At 46.6% G+C, this 21,271-nt stretch overlaps 1 protein-coding gene across 1 annotated transcript in view; it reads right to left on the bottom strand.

The window, feature by feature from the left end:
• Window positions 1-21,271, bottom strand: part of tbxas1 (thromboxane A synthase 1 (platelet)) — an 86,233-nt gene that overhangs the window by 6,143 nt on the left and 58,819 nt on the right. The window contains 5 exon segments of the mRNA XM_048257281.1: window positions 13,981-14,277; window positions 14,279-14,362; window positions 15,886-16,013; window positions 16,424-16,572; window positions 17,733-17,821. Of these exon segments, the coding sequence (XP_048113238.1) occupies window positions 13,981-14,277; window positions 14,279-14,362; window positions 15,886-16,013; window positions 16,424-16,572; window positions 17,733-17,821 (747 nt within the window).

A 21,271-nucleotide genomic window follows, 5' to 3' on the forward strand; every position in this document is an offset into this window, starting at 1 on the left:
TCTTTCCTTCTCTGTGTTATTCTCTCCCAAGTGCTCTCGTAGAGCTCCTGAGGTGTGTGTAGGTGCGTGGGTGTGTGTGTGTGTGTGTGTGTGTGTGACACTCTGGTGTTACTCCCACCAGGCCCCGACCCTCCCGCCATCAACATCAATCCCCCTCGCCCCCAACACCACCCTTCACAACCTTCCTCTTGGGTCACCATGGAAACTGTAACCCGTGGTAATAACTGGTAATGGAAGCGTGTAACAGAAACATGGGGGGGGGTCTACGGGTTGTGGGGGTGTTATTACCAAACAAAAAGACAGATTACATTCACCCCCAGCTGATAAAAGAACACAGCAGGCTAAATGTGCAAGACAGAAGAGAGGAATGAGAGAGAAGAGAGAGAGAGAGTCTAATGATACGTATATTTTTTCGAGATAAACGCACACAGGTGATGAGTCACCGGAGCCCTGCACATTCAGAGAACACGGAGGTCCAGGAAAGAAAAACGCTGGTCAGTAAAAACACGTTTGTTTGACTGAGAATTATTCGTTTGGAACTCTAGTTGAAATTCAGCAGAATGATGCCGCTAACTACAAAAGACCTGACAAAAAGACGATAAACACACTGGTGGGCTACTCAGACGAGGTTAGAATATTTGTGGCTGTAGCAGCAGTGTGGGCAGTGTTTTTCCACAGTTAATCACTCCTTCATGGACTGGGCTGTGAGCTGAACTTGAATCACAGCATACCGAGAAATAAAAAGCTAAAAAGCTGCAGGCTTTAAGAAGTCAAATATGATCTAAGTTTAATTGGAAGTGGACCCGTTTCATTTGACAAGTAATAAAAAGTCAATCTCCCTCGCAGATTTGAGGCTGGCTCATTAATGAGATTGGGAGATAAAAAAACTTGAGCTGTGATTGGCCGGTTGGCAGTCACATGACCCTACATGAATTATGCGCTGGTGGATTCTCTCAAAGCTCATTACAGTACAGGTGCTCTGACCATCTCTGCCCATCTCCCTCTCCTCCCCCGTTTCTCTCTCTCTCACTCTCTTTCGCCATTTGATTCATTCGTTAGATCCTGGTCTGTCCCTTTCTAATTACTGAGGATACAGTGTTTAAAAACAGAGGAGCCCTTCTGCATGTTATGGGAATTTTGAATATTAATGTCACCCCATAATTAATTAAAATGATTCCATTTGCAGCCCTTTCTAATTCCTTTCTTCCCTTCATCCCTGCACCATATTTTACAACTGTTTCTCAGAAGCCCATTTATTTCATTTGACATATCTGCTTTCCATGTCATTTTGGGCGTCTGTTAAAAAGCTTTTCTGTGTTTCTGTAGAGGGCTCCAAACAAATGTTGAAAAATAGACACACTGAACTGCATGAGTTGGTGCATTTGTGATTTTAAGTGTTACAAAGAGAATGGGGGGGGGGTCTATTATCTTGAATTAAAATGAACACCCAACTGTGTAGAGGCAATAGCTTAATGCATTATGATTATGCTAAAGAGTGTTATTTACACACAAAACGTACACAGGAGGTGAGGTGACGTTTATGTTTATGTTTATGTTTATAGTTGGGTGGTGGGAGTGGATTCAAAACGAATGCGTAAGCACATGTGTGTGTGTGTGACTGGGTTTGTGGAATGGTCTAGTAGGGAACACATGTCCAGACTCCAGTCCCATCCACATGGATCCTCTGCTGAGCACACGCACACACACGCGCACGCGCACACACACGCACACGCACGCGCACACGCACACACACACACGTCCAGGTTCCAGTGCCGTCCACATGGATCCTCTGCTAAGCTTCTGACTGTTTGTGTATTGCAGTCAGGCACATTAATGGGCATCCCAGCTCTCCCATGGGTCCTAGCACTTTCACAGGGCTTCTGTTTAGGAGGAAGCAGTTTGATGACTCCATCTGTTGACAGTCATTGTGTGCACATTCTCTCTCTCTCTCTCTCAAACACACACACACACGCACACTTCTCCTAAAGATTTGCAGTGTGTAGGAGGCAGAGTGTCCTCAGCAAATCCTCACTCAGGTCACTCACACACACTTTACATAAAGACACACACACACACACACAAATAAAAAGAGGTGACTGTCACCTCTCTCCTTCCCCTTAAAAGAGAAAGCCTGGCAGTGTGTGTGTTTATTCTCTCACTTTCTCTTCATTTGCACACCATCTTGCCATGTCCAGGGAAATGAAACACCTTACGGTCCCTCTAAAACTAGTCCTGGTCTCCCTCTGGTCCCCCTCTCTAACCCACAGTTTACTGGACACCAGCTGACCAAGCACTCCTTCCTCAGACAACAGGTCCCTCAGACACAGCCGATGATCCCCACCAGATCTGCAGGAAGTGCACTCAATCTGGTCAAGATCTGCTGGTCCAGACCTGCTGGTCCTGCACTCAATCTGGTCTAGATCTGCTGGTCCAGACCTGCTGGTCCTGCACTCAATCTGGTCTAGATCTGCTGGTCCAGACCTGCTGATCCCGCACTCAATCTGGTCTAGATCTGCTGGTCCAGACCTGCTGGTCTCAGGATCAGATTCACTCTGTCCCAACGATTTGTTTTGCTCTGGGCAAGATATGGTTGTGGCTGGGTAAGTGGCTCACACTGCAGCTTTCTACTGAGTGCCAGCCTTTCAGACAGACTTACCGCTCCTCAAGAGAGCAGGGACAGGGAAGCGCTTCAAACGAGTGAGCAATCAAGTGAGCAAGCGAGGGAAAGAGAGAGACAGTTAGTGTGTGCATGCATGCATGCGAGAGACAGAGAGAGAGAGAGAGAGAGAGAGGAAGAGACAGTGAAAGAGATGGAGACTCACAATACCCTGACTGTTACAAATATCTTTTCCCTGTCACAAAGCTGCAAAATTAATCAACTACATTAATGTACTAACATATATATATATATATATATATATATATATATATACTATAGCCTAATAAATTCAGATAGCATTAATCACCACATCTTCATTGAATGCTTTGAATGATTTCTAGATCTATCTGTCCTTTCTCAACACATAGACATGTAAGTGATAAAGATAGAATATAGCCTGCAATGCATTTCCACTGGTAGCTTCAGAACAAAGTGATGCTGACTAGCCCAGTAATCTGTGCCGCCGTAAAAAGAAACATATTTGAAGTCTGGCACAGGAATTTCAACTGAAATAGTCATGATGAGGACTCCAGACATGTCCTTGTGTGTCTGGACAGACCTCTGATGCTCTGGGGTGGAGTGTGAGAGAGAGTGATTTAGAGTCAGTGTGTCTGTTTGTGTGTGTGTGTGTTTGTGTGTGAGAGAGAGATATTTAGAGTCAGATATCTGGAGCAGAGTGGGTGGATAATGATGCGTTCATGAAGTTTGGTGTGTGTGTGTGTGTGTGTGTGTCCTGTGCTGCTCTGGGATAGTGTCTGTGAGATTGAGAACAGGAAAAAGTGTTCTTAACAGCCACTCGCTCCCCACTAGTGAACTCTGAATCAATGGGGGGAGGTTTTATTATGGGTTGTTTTTAATGTTACCTGGGTTCCTTTTTTTGACTGTCAATAAAGGAACCTTAAAGTCTCTCTCTCTATCTCTCTCATCCTTTGCATCACTCCTTCTCTCATACTCTCCCGTCTACTCCCACCCCTTCCTTCCCGCGTGCTCTGTCGCTCTCTCTCTCTCCGTCTCATCCCACCCTCCGTCTCTCCGTTTGCATCTCTCCCTCTGCTCTCCTTCTCTCGTTCCTCTCTCTCCTCTCCTCTCTCTCCTTCTCTCGTTCCTCTCTCTCCTTCTCTCGTTCCTCTCTCTCCTCTCCTCAGCCAGTGACCTGGGGGTGCAAAAGCCAAGCCTGGGGGCTTGGGGGGGCGAAGGCTTCCAGGCATGCCATCACTTCTGGAATGGACAGAACAAAGGAAAAGAGAGAAAGAGGAGAGGAGGAGAGGAGGAGGAGAGGAGAGGAGAGGAGGAGAGGAGAGGAGGAGAGGAGAGGAGAGGAGAGGAGAGGAGAGAAGAGGAGAGAGAAGAGGGGAGGAGGGGGTCAGGCTGACTCATGGAGATCGATGGACCTTAACAAAGTGTAGCTGTGTGGCCAGCACCAGCACAATCAATTCCATAGCCCATCAATACCTGTGGGACTTTAGTGTGTGTGTGTGTGTGTGTGTGTGAGAGAGAGAGAGAGAAAGAGAGAGACAGAGACAGAGAAAGAGAGAGAGAGAAAGAAACTGTGATAGCATGTGTGTGTGTGTGTGATAGAGAGAGACAGAGAGAGAGAAAGAGAGAGAGAATTTATATGATGTATTCACATCTGTGCAAATATTACAAACAACAAACCCCTGTGAACAAACCAGAGAGACAATACAGAGAGCACAAACAGCGCACCACAGACTCCTTACTGCAGCACCTGGGTCTGCTGCAGTGAAGCCCTTTGTCTTTAGAGCCTGAACACGTCTTTTCCTGTCCGTCCAAACGACAGCCTTTGCCCCCTTAACACACACACACACACACACACACACACACCTTCCTGTGCTTTATTAGTTGAACCAGCAGGTGCCAATGGAATGTTGTTTAGACACTGCTAGCTGTTAATTTAAAAAGTTTATATGAATCTGAAATCTGTGTTTATCAGTATGCCTACTTTCAAGTGTGTGTGTTAGTGTGAGTGAGAGAGAGATATAGACAGAGAGAGAACAAGAAGGGGAGAGATGGAGAGAGAGAGAAAGATAAAGAAAGAAAAAGAAAGATAGAGAGAGCGAGAGGGAGGTTGTTAGTGTGTGTTTATCTCCTCTTCCTTATGGAGATAAGGAGATGAACGAATGACTCGGCCCCCACAGAGAGCAGCTCATCAGGGGGAAAACACTGGCTGGGGCTGCCACACACAGGCGCAGGAGGAGGAGGAGAAAGGGAACAAGAGACAAGAGAGAGACAGACAAAGACAAAAAGAGAGAGAGTGACAGAGAGAGAGGAGAGAGTGAGAGAGAGAGAGATAGGGCTGGGCGATATGGACCAAAACTGATATCTCGATATTTTGGGGCTGATTGGCTTATATAACGATATCGATCACGATATTGATATTTCAAATAGAAAGAGCGAAGTGCTTCATATATTCACTCAACACAACAATTATGACAGCCAGTTTTAATTATATTAATTTCAGACTGCTCTAACAGAGCTGTGCAAAAAAGTGTAAACAATAACATATAGGCCTACAATAGGCATAGGCTACAGTTGCTCTGATAAAGCTGTGCAAATAACAAAAGACCAAAAGTTGACCCTGACTGACAACGCAGGCCTACATTGTACTGCAATGCAATAGGCTATTTTGGGCACAACAATATTGAAAAAACCTGCAGTTTTGTCACACAATGCAGTTTTTTTTTACCTGTAAGGGTTTGATAGGGCCTAGATGACCAGCAAATGTAGACTATGATGGCCTAGACATGTTGCTATTAACAACAAAAATAGTTTTAAACAATTAGGCTACTTAAACAATGTAACTGAGTCACTCATCAAGAGTGTGACCGTCATCGTTGTATGCGTTCATTTTTGCATGTTCCGGTTCGTAAGAAAAATCCCTATGCACGATTGAATGGGGTTTCAGGAATCATAAAAAAGTATGCCCTAACTGCTTTCGAAGTCGAGCGTGCATATCCTCTTAATAAAATCAGCGTGTAGGTTGTCTCCCTGAGGACTTTAGATCTTCTACTGTATATCGCTAAACGCAAGCATTCATCAGTGTATTTAAATTAGCTAGGCTATGTAGGCCTACCAAAATGAAATTTTACCGTGAGTCGAAGAGCTGTAGCTGCTAAACAGTGTTGTAACTTAAATCTGCGTGTACAAAACCGCTTGGAGCTCCATTTTGATTTCACAACGAGAATTCTCGGTCTAGCCGTTGATGTGCCGACGGAATTATAGGCATCAGCACCAACCTCTGATCAAGGTAAACAAAATCTGACTCCGTGTCCGTCATGTTTGAAAGTTTGTAGTGCTGCGAGGGAGAACGCGTGCACACAAAGGGGCAGTTGAGCAGAGCTGCGGCTATCTGAATGGTCTGAACACAGAAGAGCAAGTGGCTTTGATAAAATGGCCCATTATTTGACATAATACCGGTATTACGATATTGTCTCAACTACATATCTTTTTCAAAAAATATATCGGTCGTAGTCTCCATATATTGCCGATATATTGCCCAGCCCTACTGAGTCTACATGCTGACACACCTGCTAGCACAAAGGTTTTGTTTATGTGTGTGTGTAGAAGTGTATCTGTTTGTACCTGTCCATGAATGTACATATGCTTATGCAGTGCTTTCTTCTCTCTCTCTAATTGTGTGTGTGTGTGTGTGTGTGTGTGTGTGTGTGTGTGTGTGCATGTGTGTGTGTGTGTGTGTGTGCGTGCATGCATGCGTGTGCGTGTGTGTGTGTGTGTGTGTGTGTGTACATGCTCTCTCTTTCTCTGACTTTGTGGAGGTGGGGCTCCCCATGGCTCCCAGGAATGCTGACTGATTATTGGCCCAGCAGGAAGAGGAAGTGAAAGAGCCACATCGACCTTCACCTCTAACCACCCACCCACCCTCTCACTCACTCACCTATCCACCCACACGCTGTTGAATGACTAACACCTCTCCCACCAACAGTGTGTTCAGACCAGGGGACGGCAGGGCTACTCACAGCACTCCTGCATGGGAATGAAACCACATAGCAACAGACTAGGACTGCCTGGGAAAGGGGCGGGGCGTTTGGGGTTTTGGAGACGCAGGGGAGGTAGAGGCTATGGGTCAACAAGAGAACATTTCATGTGGTCGCTCATCTTGATGGCTAGTTTGTCTGGCCAAGGTCCTGAAATGACTAACAGCCCCAAGAATGTAACTTTAGATTTGTCTGAGAATTACATAAACACAATGAATCATAAGGAGGTAACCTTTCTGGGCTTCTTTCACATCCTTGTTTGTAACATAATAATCAGCAACACAGTGACCGACAGGGACTTTTCAATAACATGCTTTCCTAAAACCCAAATCTCCCTCAGACTGCTAACAACAGAGATAAGAGAGTTCAGTCTGGAGCAACCAAGGAACGGGTAATTAAGACTGAGCTCGCTGAAAGCTGTGTTGGTCAGTTGAGCTCTCGGCTGTAGTACCTACTCATGTGGGTTTTTAGTTGTGTATATGTAAATGATGTGATGTGTGTGTGAAATTAGTACTCTGCTCTTTGATTGAGTTGTTCTGTGATGTGATGTGATGTGATGTGTGTGTGTGTGAAATTAGTACTCTGCTCTTTGATTGAGTTGTTCTGTGATGTGATGTGTGTGTGTGTGTGTGTGAAATTAGTACTCTGCCTCAAGTAGGGTCCAGACATACTCTATGACACAAATCCAAAACCAGACGCTTACTTTCACAAAGCTAACCAACATTTCAGCCAAAGGTCATTAGCTGACATCCATCCAACAAGACAGAGAGAGAGACAGATGGAGTGAGGGGGAAGAGCCCTATTTCCACTCGGTGAAAACAAGCTAAGTGAATCTTCAACACCTGTACATTCCACACACAAAAGACATAACATGTGATATAGCAAGGGCTGTCAAGTGACTAGGTAACAACTCTGACAGTGATCACATGACAAGGGTGACAATTACCAACACTGTGCATTAATCACCTTGAAGTTAAATATGACAAACGCAGTTAAGATTCCTACAAATAACCATGTAAAAAGTAGATCCCTATTTGACACGTGGCAGTGCTCGATAGAGGACTATGAGGGACTGTGCATACCTGCAGTAAAAAATGGGAACCGTAGACTAAGACGATCCACTAGGGAGGAGAATTAAGACCTGAAAATGTTCCTTTAACAAACACATTCCTTAAACATCACCAAAGGTTCATGTTTAACCATGGTGCTTAGAATACCAGTACAACACAACGTGCGTGTGTGTGTGTGTGTGTGTGTGTGTGTTGTGCATGTGTGTCTGTTTCTCAATGCTAGAGAGATACGATTGAGATAAGAGCAGGGATACTGAGGGATTCTCTCTCTCTCTCTCTCTCTCTCTCTCTCTGTGTTTTGGAGCAGATAGGGGATAAGAGCAGGGATACTGAGGGATGTGTTTTGGAGCAGATAGGGGATAAGAGCAGGGATACTGAGGGATTCTCTCTCTCTCTCTCTCTCTCTCTCTGTGTTTTGGAGCAGATAGGGGATAAGAGCAGGGATACTGAGGGATGTGTTTTGGAGCAGATAGGGGATAAGAGCAGGGATACTGAGGGTGTGTTTTGGAGCAGATAGGGGATGTGTGTTGGAGCAGATAGGGGATGTGTGTTGGAGCAGATAGGGGATGTGTGTTGGAGCAGATAGGGGATGTGTGTTTTGGAGCAGATAGGGGATGTGTGTTGGAGCAGATAGGGGATGTGTGTTGGAGCAGATAGGGGATGTGTGTTGGAGCAGATAGGGGATGTGTGTTGGAGCAGATAGGGGATGTGTGTTGGAGCAGATAGGGGATGTGTTTGGAGCAGATAGGGGATAAGAGCAGGGATACTGAGGGGTGTGTTTTGGAGCAGATAGGGGATGTGTTTTGGAGCAGATAGGGGATGTGTGTTGGAGCAGATAGGGGATGTGTTTTGGAGCAGATAGGGGATAAGAGCAGGGATACTGAGGGTGTGTTTTGGAGCAGGTAGGGGATGTGTTTTGGAGCAGATAGGGGATGTGTGTTGGAGCAGATAGGGGATGTGTGTTGGAGCAGATAGGGGATGTGTTTTGGAGCAGATAGGGGATGTGTGTTGGAGCAGATAGGGGATGTGTTTTGGGGGTAGGGGATGTGTTTTGGAGCAGATAGGGGATGCAGGGATGGGGATGTGTGTTGGAGCAGATAGGGGATGTGTGTTGGAGCAGATAGGGGATGTGTGTTGGAGCAGATAGGGGATGTGTTTTGGAGCAGATAGGGGATGTGTGTTGGAGCAGATAGGGGATGTGTGTTGGAGCAGGTAGGGGATGTGTTTTGGAGCAGATAGGGGATGTGTGTTGCAGATGGGGGGATGTGTTTTGGAGGGCAGGTAGGGGATGTGTGTTGGAGCAGATAGGGGATGTGTGTTGGAGCAGATGGGGGATGTGTGTGGAGCAGATAGGGGATGTGTTTTGGACAGATAGAGGGGATGTGTGTTGGAGCAGATAGGGGATGTGTGTTGGAGCAGATAGGGGATGTGTTTGGAGCAGATAGGGGATGTGTGTTGGAGCAGATAGGGGATGTGTGTTGGAGCAGATAGGGGATGTGTGTTGGAGCAGATAGGGGATAAGAGCAGGGATACTGAGGGATGTGTGTTGGAGCAGATAGGGGATGTGTGTTGGAGCAGATAGGGGATGTGTGTTGGAGCAGATAGGGGATGTGTTTTGGAGCAGATAGGGGATAAGAGCAGGGATACTGAGGGGTGTGTTTTGGAGCAGATAGGGGATGTGTGTTGGAGCAGATAGGGGATGTGTGTTGGAGCAGATAGGGGATGTGTGTTGGAGCAGATAGGGGATGTGTGTTGGAGCAGATAGGGGATGTGTTTTGGAGCAGATAGGGGATGTGTGTTGGAGCAGATAGGGGATGTGTGTGTTGGAGCAGATAGGGGATGTGTGTTGGAGCAGATAGGGGATGTGTGTTGGAGCAGATAGGGGATGTGTGTTGGAGCAGATAGGGGGATGTGTGTTGGAGCAGGTAGGGGATGTGTGTTGGGCAGATAGGGGATGTGTGTTGGAGCAGATAGGGGATGTGTGTTGGAGCAGATAGGGGATGTGTGTTGGAGCAGATAGGGGATGTGTTTTGGAGCAGATAGGGGATGTGTGTTGGAGCAGATAGGGGATGTGTGTTGGAGCAGATAGGGGATGTGTGTTGGGCAGATAGGGGATGTGTGTTGGAGCAGATAGGGGATGTGTGTTGGAGCAGATAGGGGATGTGTGTTGGAGCAGATAGGGGATGTGTGTTGGAGCAGATAGGGGATGTGTGTTGGAGCAGATAGGGGATGTGTGTTGGAGCAGATAGGGGATGTGTGTTGGAGCAGATAGGGGATGTGTGTTGGAGCAGATAGGGGATGTGTGTTGGAGCAGATAGGGGATGTGTGTTGGAGCAGATAGGGGATGTGTGTTGGAGCAGATAGGGGATAAGAGCAGGGATACTGAGGGGTGTGTGTTTGGAGCAGATAGGGGATGTGTGTTTGGAGCAGATAGGGGATGTGTGTTGGAGCAGATAGGGGATGTGTGTTGGAGCAGATAGGGGATGTGTGTTGGAGCAGATAGGGGATAAAATTGGGCATATGAGGGATGTGTTTTTGGAGCAGATAGGGATGTGTGTTGGAGCAGATAGGGATGTGTGTTGGAGCAGATAGGGGGATGTGTGTTGGAGCAGATAGGGGATGTGTGTTGGAGCAGATAGGGGATGTGTGTTGGAGCAGATAGGGGATGTGTGTTGGAGCAGATAGGGGGATGTGTGTTGGAGCAGATAGGGGATGTGTGTTGGAGCAGATAGGGGATGTGTGTTGGAGCAGATAGGGGATGTGTGTTGGAGCAGATAGGGGATGTGTGTTGGAGCAGATAGGGGGATGTGTGTTTGGAGCAGATAGGGGATGTGTGTTGGAGCAGATAGGGGATAAGAGCAGGGATACTGAGGGATGTGTGTTGGGCATGTAGGGGGTTTGGAGCAGGATACTAGGGGTGTGTGTGTTGGGCAGATAGGGGATGTGTGTTGGAGCAGATTGGGGATGTGTGTTGGAGCAGATAGGGGATAAGAGCAGGGATACTGAGGGATGTGTGTTGGAGCAGATAGGGGATAAGAGCAGGGATACTGAGGGATGTGTGTTGGAGCAGATAGGGGATGTGTGTTGGAGCAGATAGGGGATGTGTGTTGGAGCAGATAGGGGATGTGTGTTGGAGCAGATAGGGGATGTGTGTTGGAGCAGATAGGGGATGTGTGTTGGAGCAGATAGGGGATGTGTGTTGGAGCAGATGGGGATGTGTGTTGGAGCAGATAGGGGGATGTGGGCATAGGGGATGTGTTTTGAGCAGATAGGGGATGTGTGTTGGAGCAGATAGGGGATGTGTGTTGGAGCAGATAGGGGATGTGTGTTGGAGCAGATAGGGGATGTGTGTTGGAGCAGATAGGGATGTGTGTTGGAGCAGATGGGGATGTGTGTTGGAGCAGATAGGGGATGTGTGTTGGAGCAGATAGGGGATGTGTGTTGGGGCAGATAGGGGATGTGTGTTGGAGCAGATAGGGGATGTGTGTTGGAGCAGATAGGGGGGTGTGTTTTGGAGCAGATAGGGGATGTGTGTTGGAGCAGATAGGGGATGTGTGTTGGAGCAGATGGGGGATGTGTGTTGGAGCAGATAGGGGATAAGAGCAGGGATACTGGGGGATGTGTGTTGGAGCAGATAGGGGATGTGTGTTGGAGCAGATAGGGGATGTGTGTTTGGAGCAGATGGGGATGTGTTTTGGAGCAGGTAGGGGATGTGTTTTGGAGCAGGTAGGGGATGTGTGTTGGAGCAGGTAGGGGATGTGTGTTGGAGCAGATAGGGGGATGTGTGTTGGAGCAGATAGGGATGTGTGTGTTGGAGCAGATAGGGGATGTGTGTTGGAGCAGATAGGGGATGTGTGTTGGAGCAGGTAGGGGATGTGTGTTGGAGCAGGTAGGGGATGTGTGTTGGAGCAGGTAGGGGATGTGTGTTGGAGCAGGTAGGGGATGTGTGTTGGAGCAGGTAGGGGATGTGTGTTGGAGCAGGTAGGGGGATGTGTTTGGAGCAGGTAGGGGATGTGTTTTGGAGCAGGTAGGGGATGTGTGTTGGAGCAGGTAGGGGATGTGTTTTGGAGCAGGTAGGGGATGTGTTTTGGAGCAGGTAGGGGATGTGTGTTGGAGCAGGTAGGGGATGTGTTTTGGAGCAGATAGGGGATGTGTGTTGGAGCAGATAGGGGATGTGTTGTTGGAGCAGATAGGGGATGTGTGTTGGAGCAGATAGGGGATGTGTGTTGGAGCAGATAGGGGATGTGTGTTGGAGCAGATAGGGGATGTGTTTTGGAGCAGGTAGGGATGTGTTTTGGAGCAGGTAGGGGATGTGTGTTGGAGCAGGTAGGGGATGTGTGTTGGAGCAGGTAGGGGATGTGTGTTGGAGCAGGTAGGGGATGTGTGTTGGAGCAGGTAGGGGATGTGTGTTGGAGCAGGTAGGGGATGTGTGTTGGAGCAGGTAGGGGATGTGTGTTGGAGCAGGTAGGGGATGTGTGTTGGAGCAGGTAGGGGATGTGTGTTGGAGCAGGTAGGGGATGTGTTTTCCTCTGAGCACTGACACACAACGCCTGCTCTTCGTTCCCTCTAATTGTATGGTGCTGTCAACAGCAGGTGAAACTTAGCTGACAGATTCTCTGTTACAGTTAGCATAGCACACACACACACACACACACACACACACACACACACACACACACAAACACATGTCAGTGTGACCCCAGAGAGACTGATGGGAAATTCTCTGTCCTCTGAACGTAACAAAACTCTTGTGCACACACACACAGACACACACACACACACACACACACACACACGGGCAAATGGACACAGGCATTCACACACACATGTGCACACATACACCATCAATCTCTTGTTTAAACACATACTCTTCCTCTCTCTCTCTCTGTGCCTGCTTTTCTCTGTCTCCCTCGTCCCAGCCCACTCCATGACTGCCCTTTGTGTTCAAGATTACAGGTTTCGCACACAGAACAGATCAAACACACACACCACACACACACACACACACCACACACACTTCCACACCTCCACACCTCCACAGAGGCACACCATAGAGGTGGAACAGTATTATTACTGCAGACAGGAGGGCTTCTGTTCTGAGGGGTTGGAGACACTGTTCCAAGGGTGTGTGTGCACGTGTGTGTGTGTGTGTGTGTGTGTGTGTGTGTGTGTGTGTGTGTGCATTTGCCTGTATGTGTGTGTATCTGTGTGTGTGTGTGTGTGCATTTGCGTGTGTGTGTATGCACAAGAGTTTTGTGAGTGACATCATATAGTGTGTAAATCTCCAACAAATGTACAAACCTAAGTAAGTATAAGTATATATACTCTTTTGATCCTGTGAGGGAAATTTGGTCTCTGCATTTATCCCAATGAATTAGTCGTGAATTAGTGAAACACACTCAGCACACAGTGAACACAAAGTGAGGTGAAGCACACACTAATCGGCGCAGTGAGCTGCCTGCATCAACATTTCGAGGGAGCAGTGAGGGGTTAGGTGCCTTGCTCAAGGGCACTTTAGCCGTTCCCACTGGTCGGGGCTCGAACCGGCAACCCTCCAGTTACAGGTCCGGAGTGCTAACCAGTGGGCCACGGCTGCCCTATAAACCTATAACCTAGCCTACGTAAACCATGTAGGCTTTGTACAGGATGATCACATGTGTATCTGTGTAAAATGAACGCACTAGACCAGACCTGATGAGCAGACAGCAGAGGGCATCAAACCATGAGGCACATAGAACTGCAGCCTTGAGTGCATCAGCCCTCCACTGCCCTCCCTGGTCCAGCCTTAGACCAAGGACGACGTTAATGTTCTTTTCCCTCAGAACTTTCCCACGCTACTTTCAATTCAAAGTTGTTCTGCTACATGCCAAGGCCATGAAGTGTGCTTAATTCAAATTCACTTTATAGCACTTAGAGCACCCAAGAATATAAACTGATATGGGAAACTATTTTGAGTTGCTTTCTCTCTCTTCTCTCTCTCTCTCTCTCTCTCTCTCTCTCTCTACGAGTGGCACATGCCAGCTCAGCTTTTCATCATTTCAACCGCGTAAAGCACAGAGACAACTAAATGTAAGTTGAGATGCAGTTTGAGTGTGTGTGTATAAGGGGCATGCATTTATGTGTGTGTGTGTGTGTATGTGTATGTGTATGTGTGTGTGTATGTGTATGTGTGTGTGTGTGTGTGTGTGTGTGTGTGTGTGTGTGTGTGTGTATGTGTATGTGTGTGTGTGTCACTCACGTGTCGGCTAAAGAAGTGGTCGACCTCGCGCTGCAGTTCCTGCTGGCATTCTGGGTGTGTGGCCAGCAGGTAGCAGGTAAAGGCCAGCGTGCTGCTGGTGGTCTCGTAGCCCGCCAGTAGGAAGATGAAGGCCTGACCCACGATCTCGTCCTCAGTCATCACACGCTTCTGCGCTGCCCCTTGTGTCGGGGCGTGTGCGGTGGACTCCTGGGCGCTTTCCTGGGCCGTCGAGCCGCTGAGTCTGTGTTGCGCGGTGGAGTGTGTGTGTGTAGAGGGAGATGCCTCGTCTGCTTGGTTGGGGCGTCAAAGTGCTTTCGAAATTTAACACACACTCCTTGGAGGTCCGTGAGTCGAGCATAAGTTGTAGAAAGTCGCGTCGCCGCTGTAGAAAAACACGAGTGGGGTCAAAACAGGGGCGTAGCACCAGATCCTGGGCCCCTGCATAGTGTGTGTGTGTGTGTGTGTGTGTGTGTGTGTGTGTATCTGTGTGTGTGCAGGGGCGTGTGATCCTGATCCCCTGCATGTGTGTGTGTGTGTGTGTGTATGTGCAGGGACGTAGCACCAGGTCCTGGGCTCCTGCATAGTGTGTGTGTGTGTGTGTGTGTGTGTGTGTGTGTGTGTGTGTGTGTGTGTGTGTGTGTGTGCAGGGACGTAGCACCAGGTCCTGGGCTCCTGCATAGTGTGTGTGTGTGTGTGTGTGTGTGTGTGTGTGTGTGTGTGTGTGCAGGGGCGTAGCACAAGATCCTGTAAATACAAGATTTATTTATTTTATTTTTTTTTGTTTGGGGGCTAGACATTTTATTAAATAACATTAGAAGACCAGAGGATTACAATATATAGTAGGCTATAATGTATCTGTATTATTTTATATCCTGAAAAGATTTTACTGAATGTCTGATATTTATGACAGCACACTTTATGCAGATAGCCTAGGCCTACTATTTTTATTACAACTCTACCTCTTTAATTCAGCTGTCTGGTTGAAGCCTGGAAACATTGTAAACAAAGTAGCATAGTTGGCTAGCTTATCATAGTCTACTGATTGGACTGTTCAGTTTCCCCATATGTGTCCAAGTTTCAACGTAGGCTAATACTTGTTCTCCTTGGGACAGGCCCTTTTGGGAAACGTTGGTATTGAGATGATCAGTCAACTCGAATGCTTAAGTTTTAAACATATATGTGAATTATGCTAATGATGCAAAGCGGATTTAATAGTAATTTAGCTAGTCATCTTCTATGCATCCTTGCTTTCAACGATTGTGAATGTTTTTATTAATTTGCGTGTTCATTGAGCAGGAGAGGGAGGGAGGGAGGGGGAGAAAGAGGAAAGGGGAGGACAAGGAGAGGAGAGGAGAGGAGGAGAGAAGAGGAGGAGAGGAGAGGAGGAGAGGAGGAGAGGAGGAGAAGAGGAGGAGAGGAGGAGAAGAGGAGAGGAGGAGGAGAGGAGGGAGGAGAGGAGGAGGAGAGGAGGAGAGAAGAGGAGGAGGGGAGAGGAGAGGAGAGGAGAGGAGGAGAGAGGAGGAGAGGGGGTTTACTTCTATACTGTTTGGTAAAGTTGCACACATATAGTTTACAATGAAAGCAACGAGAGATATGAAATTATTATTTATTTTGTTATTTATTTTTGGACAACGTAGGCTACCGGTAAGTAAAGCGGGAGATGTGTGTTGCTTATGTGGCCGCTTAAGTTGCAAAGCACTGCGTGAAACACTAGAAAGGGTGTGTCGCGGTTCTGCCTTTTTACACCGCGACACAGTCTCGTGGATATGAGTGTCGCGATTTCGGTTTCGAATCACATATCGTTACAGCCCTAGTGTGTGTGTGTGTGTGTGGTGTGTGTTGTGTGTGTGGCGTGTGTGTGACAGATAGAGGTAGCTGTGTGTGCTCCTGAGAAGAGTGTCTTACCTGTTCGGGCGGCAGCTCATCTCGTTGCTGGATCATTTTCTGGATGCAGCTGATGAAGAATGTGTTCATATCATCGCGATTCTTATTGGGCAGAAACCTCAGGACGGGAATCAGGAAAGGAAACATGACTAGCAGCCACAGGAAACAGAGAGAGAGAGAGGGGTCAAATGAGGTGGACAACACACTAAATGGAGTGACACAGAGAAAGAAGATGGAGAGATGATGACCAGCACACACTTCTGACACCCTGTCACTACTCCATCTGTGTGTGTGCACTCATGTATGGGGAATGTGTGTACACAGCATAGACATTAGTGTGTTTGGGTGTGTGTTTGTTTTATTTGTGTGTGTGTGTGTGTGTGTGTCCGTGTGTGTAAAAGCCTTCCCTGTCCTCCTACGTTCTGTGTTCTGAGTGACACAAATCTGATGATTGGTCAGAAGAGCAATAGCACTCACTGAACACAAATCTGATTGGTCAGAAGGACAAAAGCACTCACTGAACAGCAACATGATTGGTCGGAAGAGCAACAGCACTCACTGAACACAAACACGATTGGCCGGAAGAAGGAGAAGGAGAAGAACTTCTGGGCGTGATGCACAAACGGGTCGTTGGGGTCATTCTGGGAGTCCACCTGCATCCCGAAGGCCACACTGCCAATTACGTCCATGGTGAAGCAGCCAAAACACCTGCAGGACACACACACACACACACACACACACACACACACACACACACGTGCACACACACACACACACACACACACACACACACACACACACCGCCTCACACACACACACGCACTCATGCCCACACGCACACACATATAGTTCGGAACAAACAATATTACAAAATAATCTCAAAATCTTTCATCATAACTAAAAAAAAGAATTGTGATTTCCCTAAGGATGGTGTTTCTGACTCAGCTCAGAAGCGTCCGGAGCTTGAGTATGTATGCGAGTCTGAATCTCATGTGTGTATTAGAGGGTATGAGTCTCACGTGTGGATGTGTGTGGAAGTGAGTGAGGTGTTGAAGGCTGTGTCTTTCTGCTGATGCAGCTGCTTGACATGGGCGTCATGTGACTACTGGGACTGCTGCAAGCTGCAAGCCATTTGTGTTTGGTGCTAATGGCTTAGCATTTTAAAGAGGTTTGAGAGAGGGAGAGAGCAGGACAGGATCTAGCAAATCCCATCCCGCACAGACCTGTAGACGCATGTGGAGCCATCATTCTACACATGGTTATGGTTATGGTTATGGGATTTTGCAGACGCCTTTGTCCAAAGCGACACACAAAAACAACATAATAATTAAAAATTTAACAGGCAACGGATTAGAATGTTGGTCAAACTATAATAAGGAGAATAGTAATAATAAACAACAATGTTGATTCAATCAACAGCCTGATAAAATAAGCAATGAAAATGAGGAAAAAGCAATAATAAAACAATAATGTCCATTCAATCAATAATATAAAAACAATGACATGGTAAGGAGAATGTCAATAATAAACAATAATGTCAAGAGTCTTGAATTAGACCTAGTATTTTTAAGACTGGTCGACATAACAGAGGCTCATCAGAAGACCGCAGTGGGCGGTTGGGGATGTTAGGCTTGATTATTGATTATTAAATAACAAGGAGCAGATCCAGTTAGTGTCCTATAGGCCAAAGTGAGACATTTAAATGTAATTCTAGCTACTATAGGGAGGCAATGAAGGGTAGTACATTTGTAAATGTAGACATAAACACACACACACACACAAGTACATTTATACACAAACAAAAACACATATTCTAATGCACTCTCTCTCTCTCTCACACACACACACACACACACACACACACTTACTTGTGGATGTCAAAGGTCTGGCCACTTTCTGCATGTCCTTCAAGGTTGGTGAGTAATGTCTCAGTACATGTCTTGATCAATGGCACCATCTAGAAACACACACGGACACACACACACACACACACACACACACACACACACACACACACACACACACACACACACACACACAGTCAGCTCTTGTCTTTTCACTAGAACATAAAGCCAGGTACTGGCAATATATCAACATGTCAAAATAACTTGACTGGAATTGTTCATGATGTTTTCTCCCTTCATAAAAGAAGACTGAGTGAACCAAACTCTAAAAACTCTGGCTAACGCGATATGAATCTGATCACACAGTAAAATAAGAACAAAAGGATCACATAATTAATCTCAAAGACGCGGGAACGACCCATACACCAATGTAAACATACAAATTAAAGTAATGAAGAATACTCATCAAATAAAATACTAATTAATCTAAGATCAATCACGGATTCTCCATCTGTTTAGCTGTAGATGAAAGCCAAAGTGTGTGTGTGCATGTGTGTATGGTTGTTTGTGAACCGTGAGTGTGTGTGAGTGCACACACATGCATATGTAGACATTTATTTGTGAGCGAGGACATCACAGAAGCTGAATCAATTAAAAGGACATTAAAGTGTGAAGTGTTTGTGTGTGTGTGTGTGTGTGTGTGTGTGTGTGTGTGTGTGTGTGTGTGTGTGTGTGTGTGTGTGTGTGTGTGGTCCATGTGTAATTAAAATGGTCATTACCATGGGGAGAAGCGTGCTGATGATGATAGATCAAACACCAGCTAATCAATTCATTTATTCATTAAACAAGGCTGGTGCATTAAGGAGAGATGCTTTTAAAGACCACACTCCACACACACTAACTTGCACTCACCCACCCACCCACACACACACACCCTCACAGACTCACACCGTCGCTGATGCTCCACCTAGACAACAGCTGGCTTTGAGATCAATCGGAACCTGCACAAAATATTTTACAGAATCCAGAATATTTTTCCAGATCCAGTTCAGAACTAACTCAAATACTGAGGACAGGGGACAATGCCCACGTGGCAAATAATCCGGCCAAAACAAACATCTGAACTGAAGACAAAATATTACAATAGACGGTGCATAGGACATAAAAGGCTGTGAAGTCAAAAGGACAGATACTAAGGACAGAAGTGTATTTTTTTGGGCCTTTTTTTATGCCTTTTAATGATAGGACAGTGGAGAGTGACAGGAAGCGAATGGGAGAGAGCAGGGGTGGGATCCGGAAAGGACCACGGGGCGGGAATCGAACCTGGGTCACCGGCGTACGGTGCAGGTGCCCCAGCCAGTTGCGCCACAGCTGGTGCCGGACAGATGTAAAGTGAAGCCAGATAATAAAGGCAGCCACTGATGTGGTAGTAGTGGCATTGCTCAGTTCTAGGTGCTGCTGGCTACTGGCCTGTTTTATGGTCTAAGTGATTAAGCGGCACTGCTGCTATCCCCCCTCTTTGGTATGCCCCACGAGCTAGACAGACAAGCATACGACTTACTAGAGGGACACAATGACACCTGCTTTAGGCTGACAGTCACTGCCTGTGCCATTCTTGAAGATTCCAAAAACACGATTCACTGTGTCCAAGAGTGTGACATGGTCATAGAGTAATAAGACTGAGAGGATTCATTGGGTTTATTTCCCAGACAGGTGATGATTGATTTACATTAGCAATGCAGTCGAGGAGGGAAGAGGACTTGTTTCACAGAAAAGTCGAGGAGGAGAGAGGGCTTATTTCAGGAAGCCTAAAGGTCTTGCCTGGCCAAGGTTTTGTTTTGAGAAATGTAAATTACGGTGTTGCAGAGGTCACTGGCATGAAAGTGAAAACCAACAGTTTTTTTCTTTAATCACATGCGTATTTTATGTAGCCATCACTGGGGCTCACAAGCAGACCCTCAATAAGCAGAGGGCACTGAATATGGATGACCTCATTTGCATGCCATTGTTTGGTGCAGTACACAAAACTCTGCAGACAATAAAATAGCAATAATGTGGCACCAAGACACTAATAACACCCAGAAAAACACACCACTGAGCATTATGTACACAGCTCACAGATGCTATATTAAATATGCTAATGCAGGCTTCTTTTCCCTGAATGTGCAAACACACTTGTGTATGCAGAGCCTCCAGAGTGCTTAACGTCTTCGATCTATAAACACTGACAGAATCATAAGAAAAATGTACCGTCAGTTTAATCTTTTACAGAATTTTACGTAAATCTGTTTTGTTCTGCCTTTAACATCTTTGAAAAGCACCTTATAAATGCAATGTGTTGTTGTTGTTTGTTGTTGTTGAAGTTGCCTGTCTGCTCAGCAGCCCTGAGCTGCTTTACTGAACACCCTGACCTCAGACCTGTGGAAGGGCATGGACCAGGGAGAGAGAGAGAGAGAGAGAGAGAGAGAAAGAAGAGAGAGAGAGAGAGGGAAAGAAGAGTAAGACATGGAACACTGGCGCCTGGTTGCGCTCTGGTGGGATTCTGAGCATCTCAGCTTTCCTCACATGCTTTCTCTCATTTATTGCCTCTCACTTTCTCTCTCTCTCTTTTCTCTCCCTCTCTCTTTCTCTGTCATTTCTTCTTTTTCTCTGAGGATCTTTCATTGCTCCAATGCTTTGTACTTAGTCCATCCATCCTTTGGATGAGACATTAAACCGCGGTCCTGACTCACTGTGGTGATTAAAGATCCCATGGCACTTATCGCAAAGACTAGGGGGTTCCCCGGTGCTCTGGCTAAATTCCCAACCTGGCTCATTCAATCTGGCCCCCTAATCATCCCCCAGTGTAATTGGCTTATTCATTCATTCCTTCACTCTCCACCCCAAGCTGGTGTGTGGTGAGCGTTCTGGCACATAATGGCTGCCGTGCACCACCCAGATGGGTGCTACATATTAGTGGTAGTTAGTGAGGTTCCCCCTTCACTGTGAAGCGCTGTGGGTTCCTCGAAAAAGCTTGCTCTTCCTATATGCAAGTTGTTGCTGTCTGCACCCCAACAAGCTGTGTTCTGCTCTCTCTCAATCACTCTCCTTCTCTTTCTCCTAATATATGCAACTCTGTCTGTTGCTCTCTCTATCCCTTTCTCCTAATATATTCACCTCTGTCTGTTGTTCTCTCTATCCCTTTCTCCTAATATATGCACCTGTCTGTTGCTCTCTCTATCCCTTTCTCTCTCCTTCTCTTTCTCCTAATTATGCACCTCTGTCTGTTGCTCTCTCTATCCCTTTCTCTCTCCTTCTCTTTCTCCTAATTATGCACCTCTGTCTGTTGCTCTCTCTATCCCTTTCTCTCTCCTTCTCTTTCTCCTAATTATGCACCTCTGTCTGTTGCTCTCTCTATCCCTTTCTCTCTCCTTCTCTTTCTCCTAATTATGCACCTCTGTCTCTCTGCTCACTCTCTTTCTCCTCCTCAATGTTCCTCTGTCTATCAATCTTCTTCTCCTTCCTGGATCTCTCGCTCCACTGCCCTCTCTCATCCCCCCATCTGTCTGAGCTAGAGGCCTCTG

The sequence above is a fragment of the Alosa alosa genome, chromosome 11, assembly GCF_017589495.1.
Source record: "Alosa alosa isolate M-15738 ecotype Scorff River chromosome 11, AALO_Geno_1.1, whole genome shotgun sequence".
Classification (NCBI taxonomy): domain Eukaryota; kingdom Metazoa; phylum Chordata; class Actinopteri; order Clupeiformes; family Clupeidae; genus Alosa; species Alosa alosa.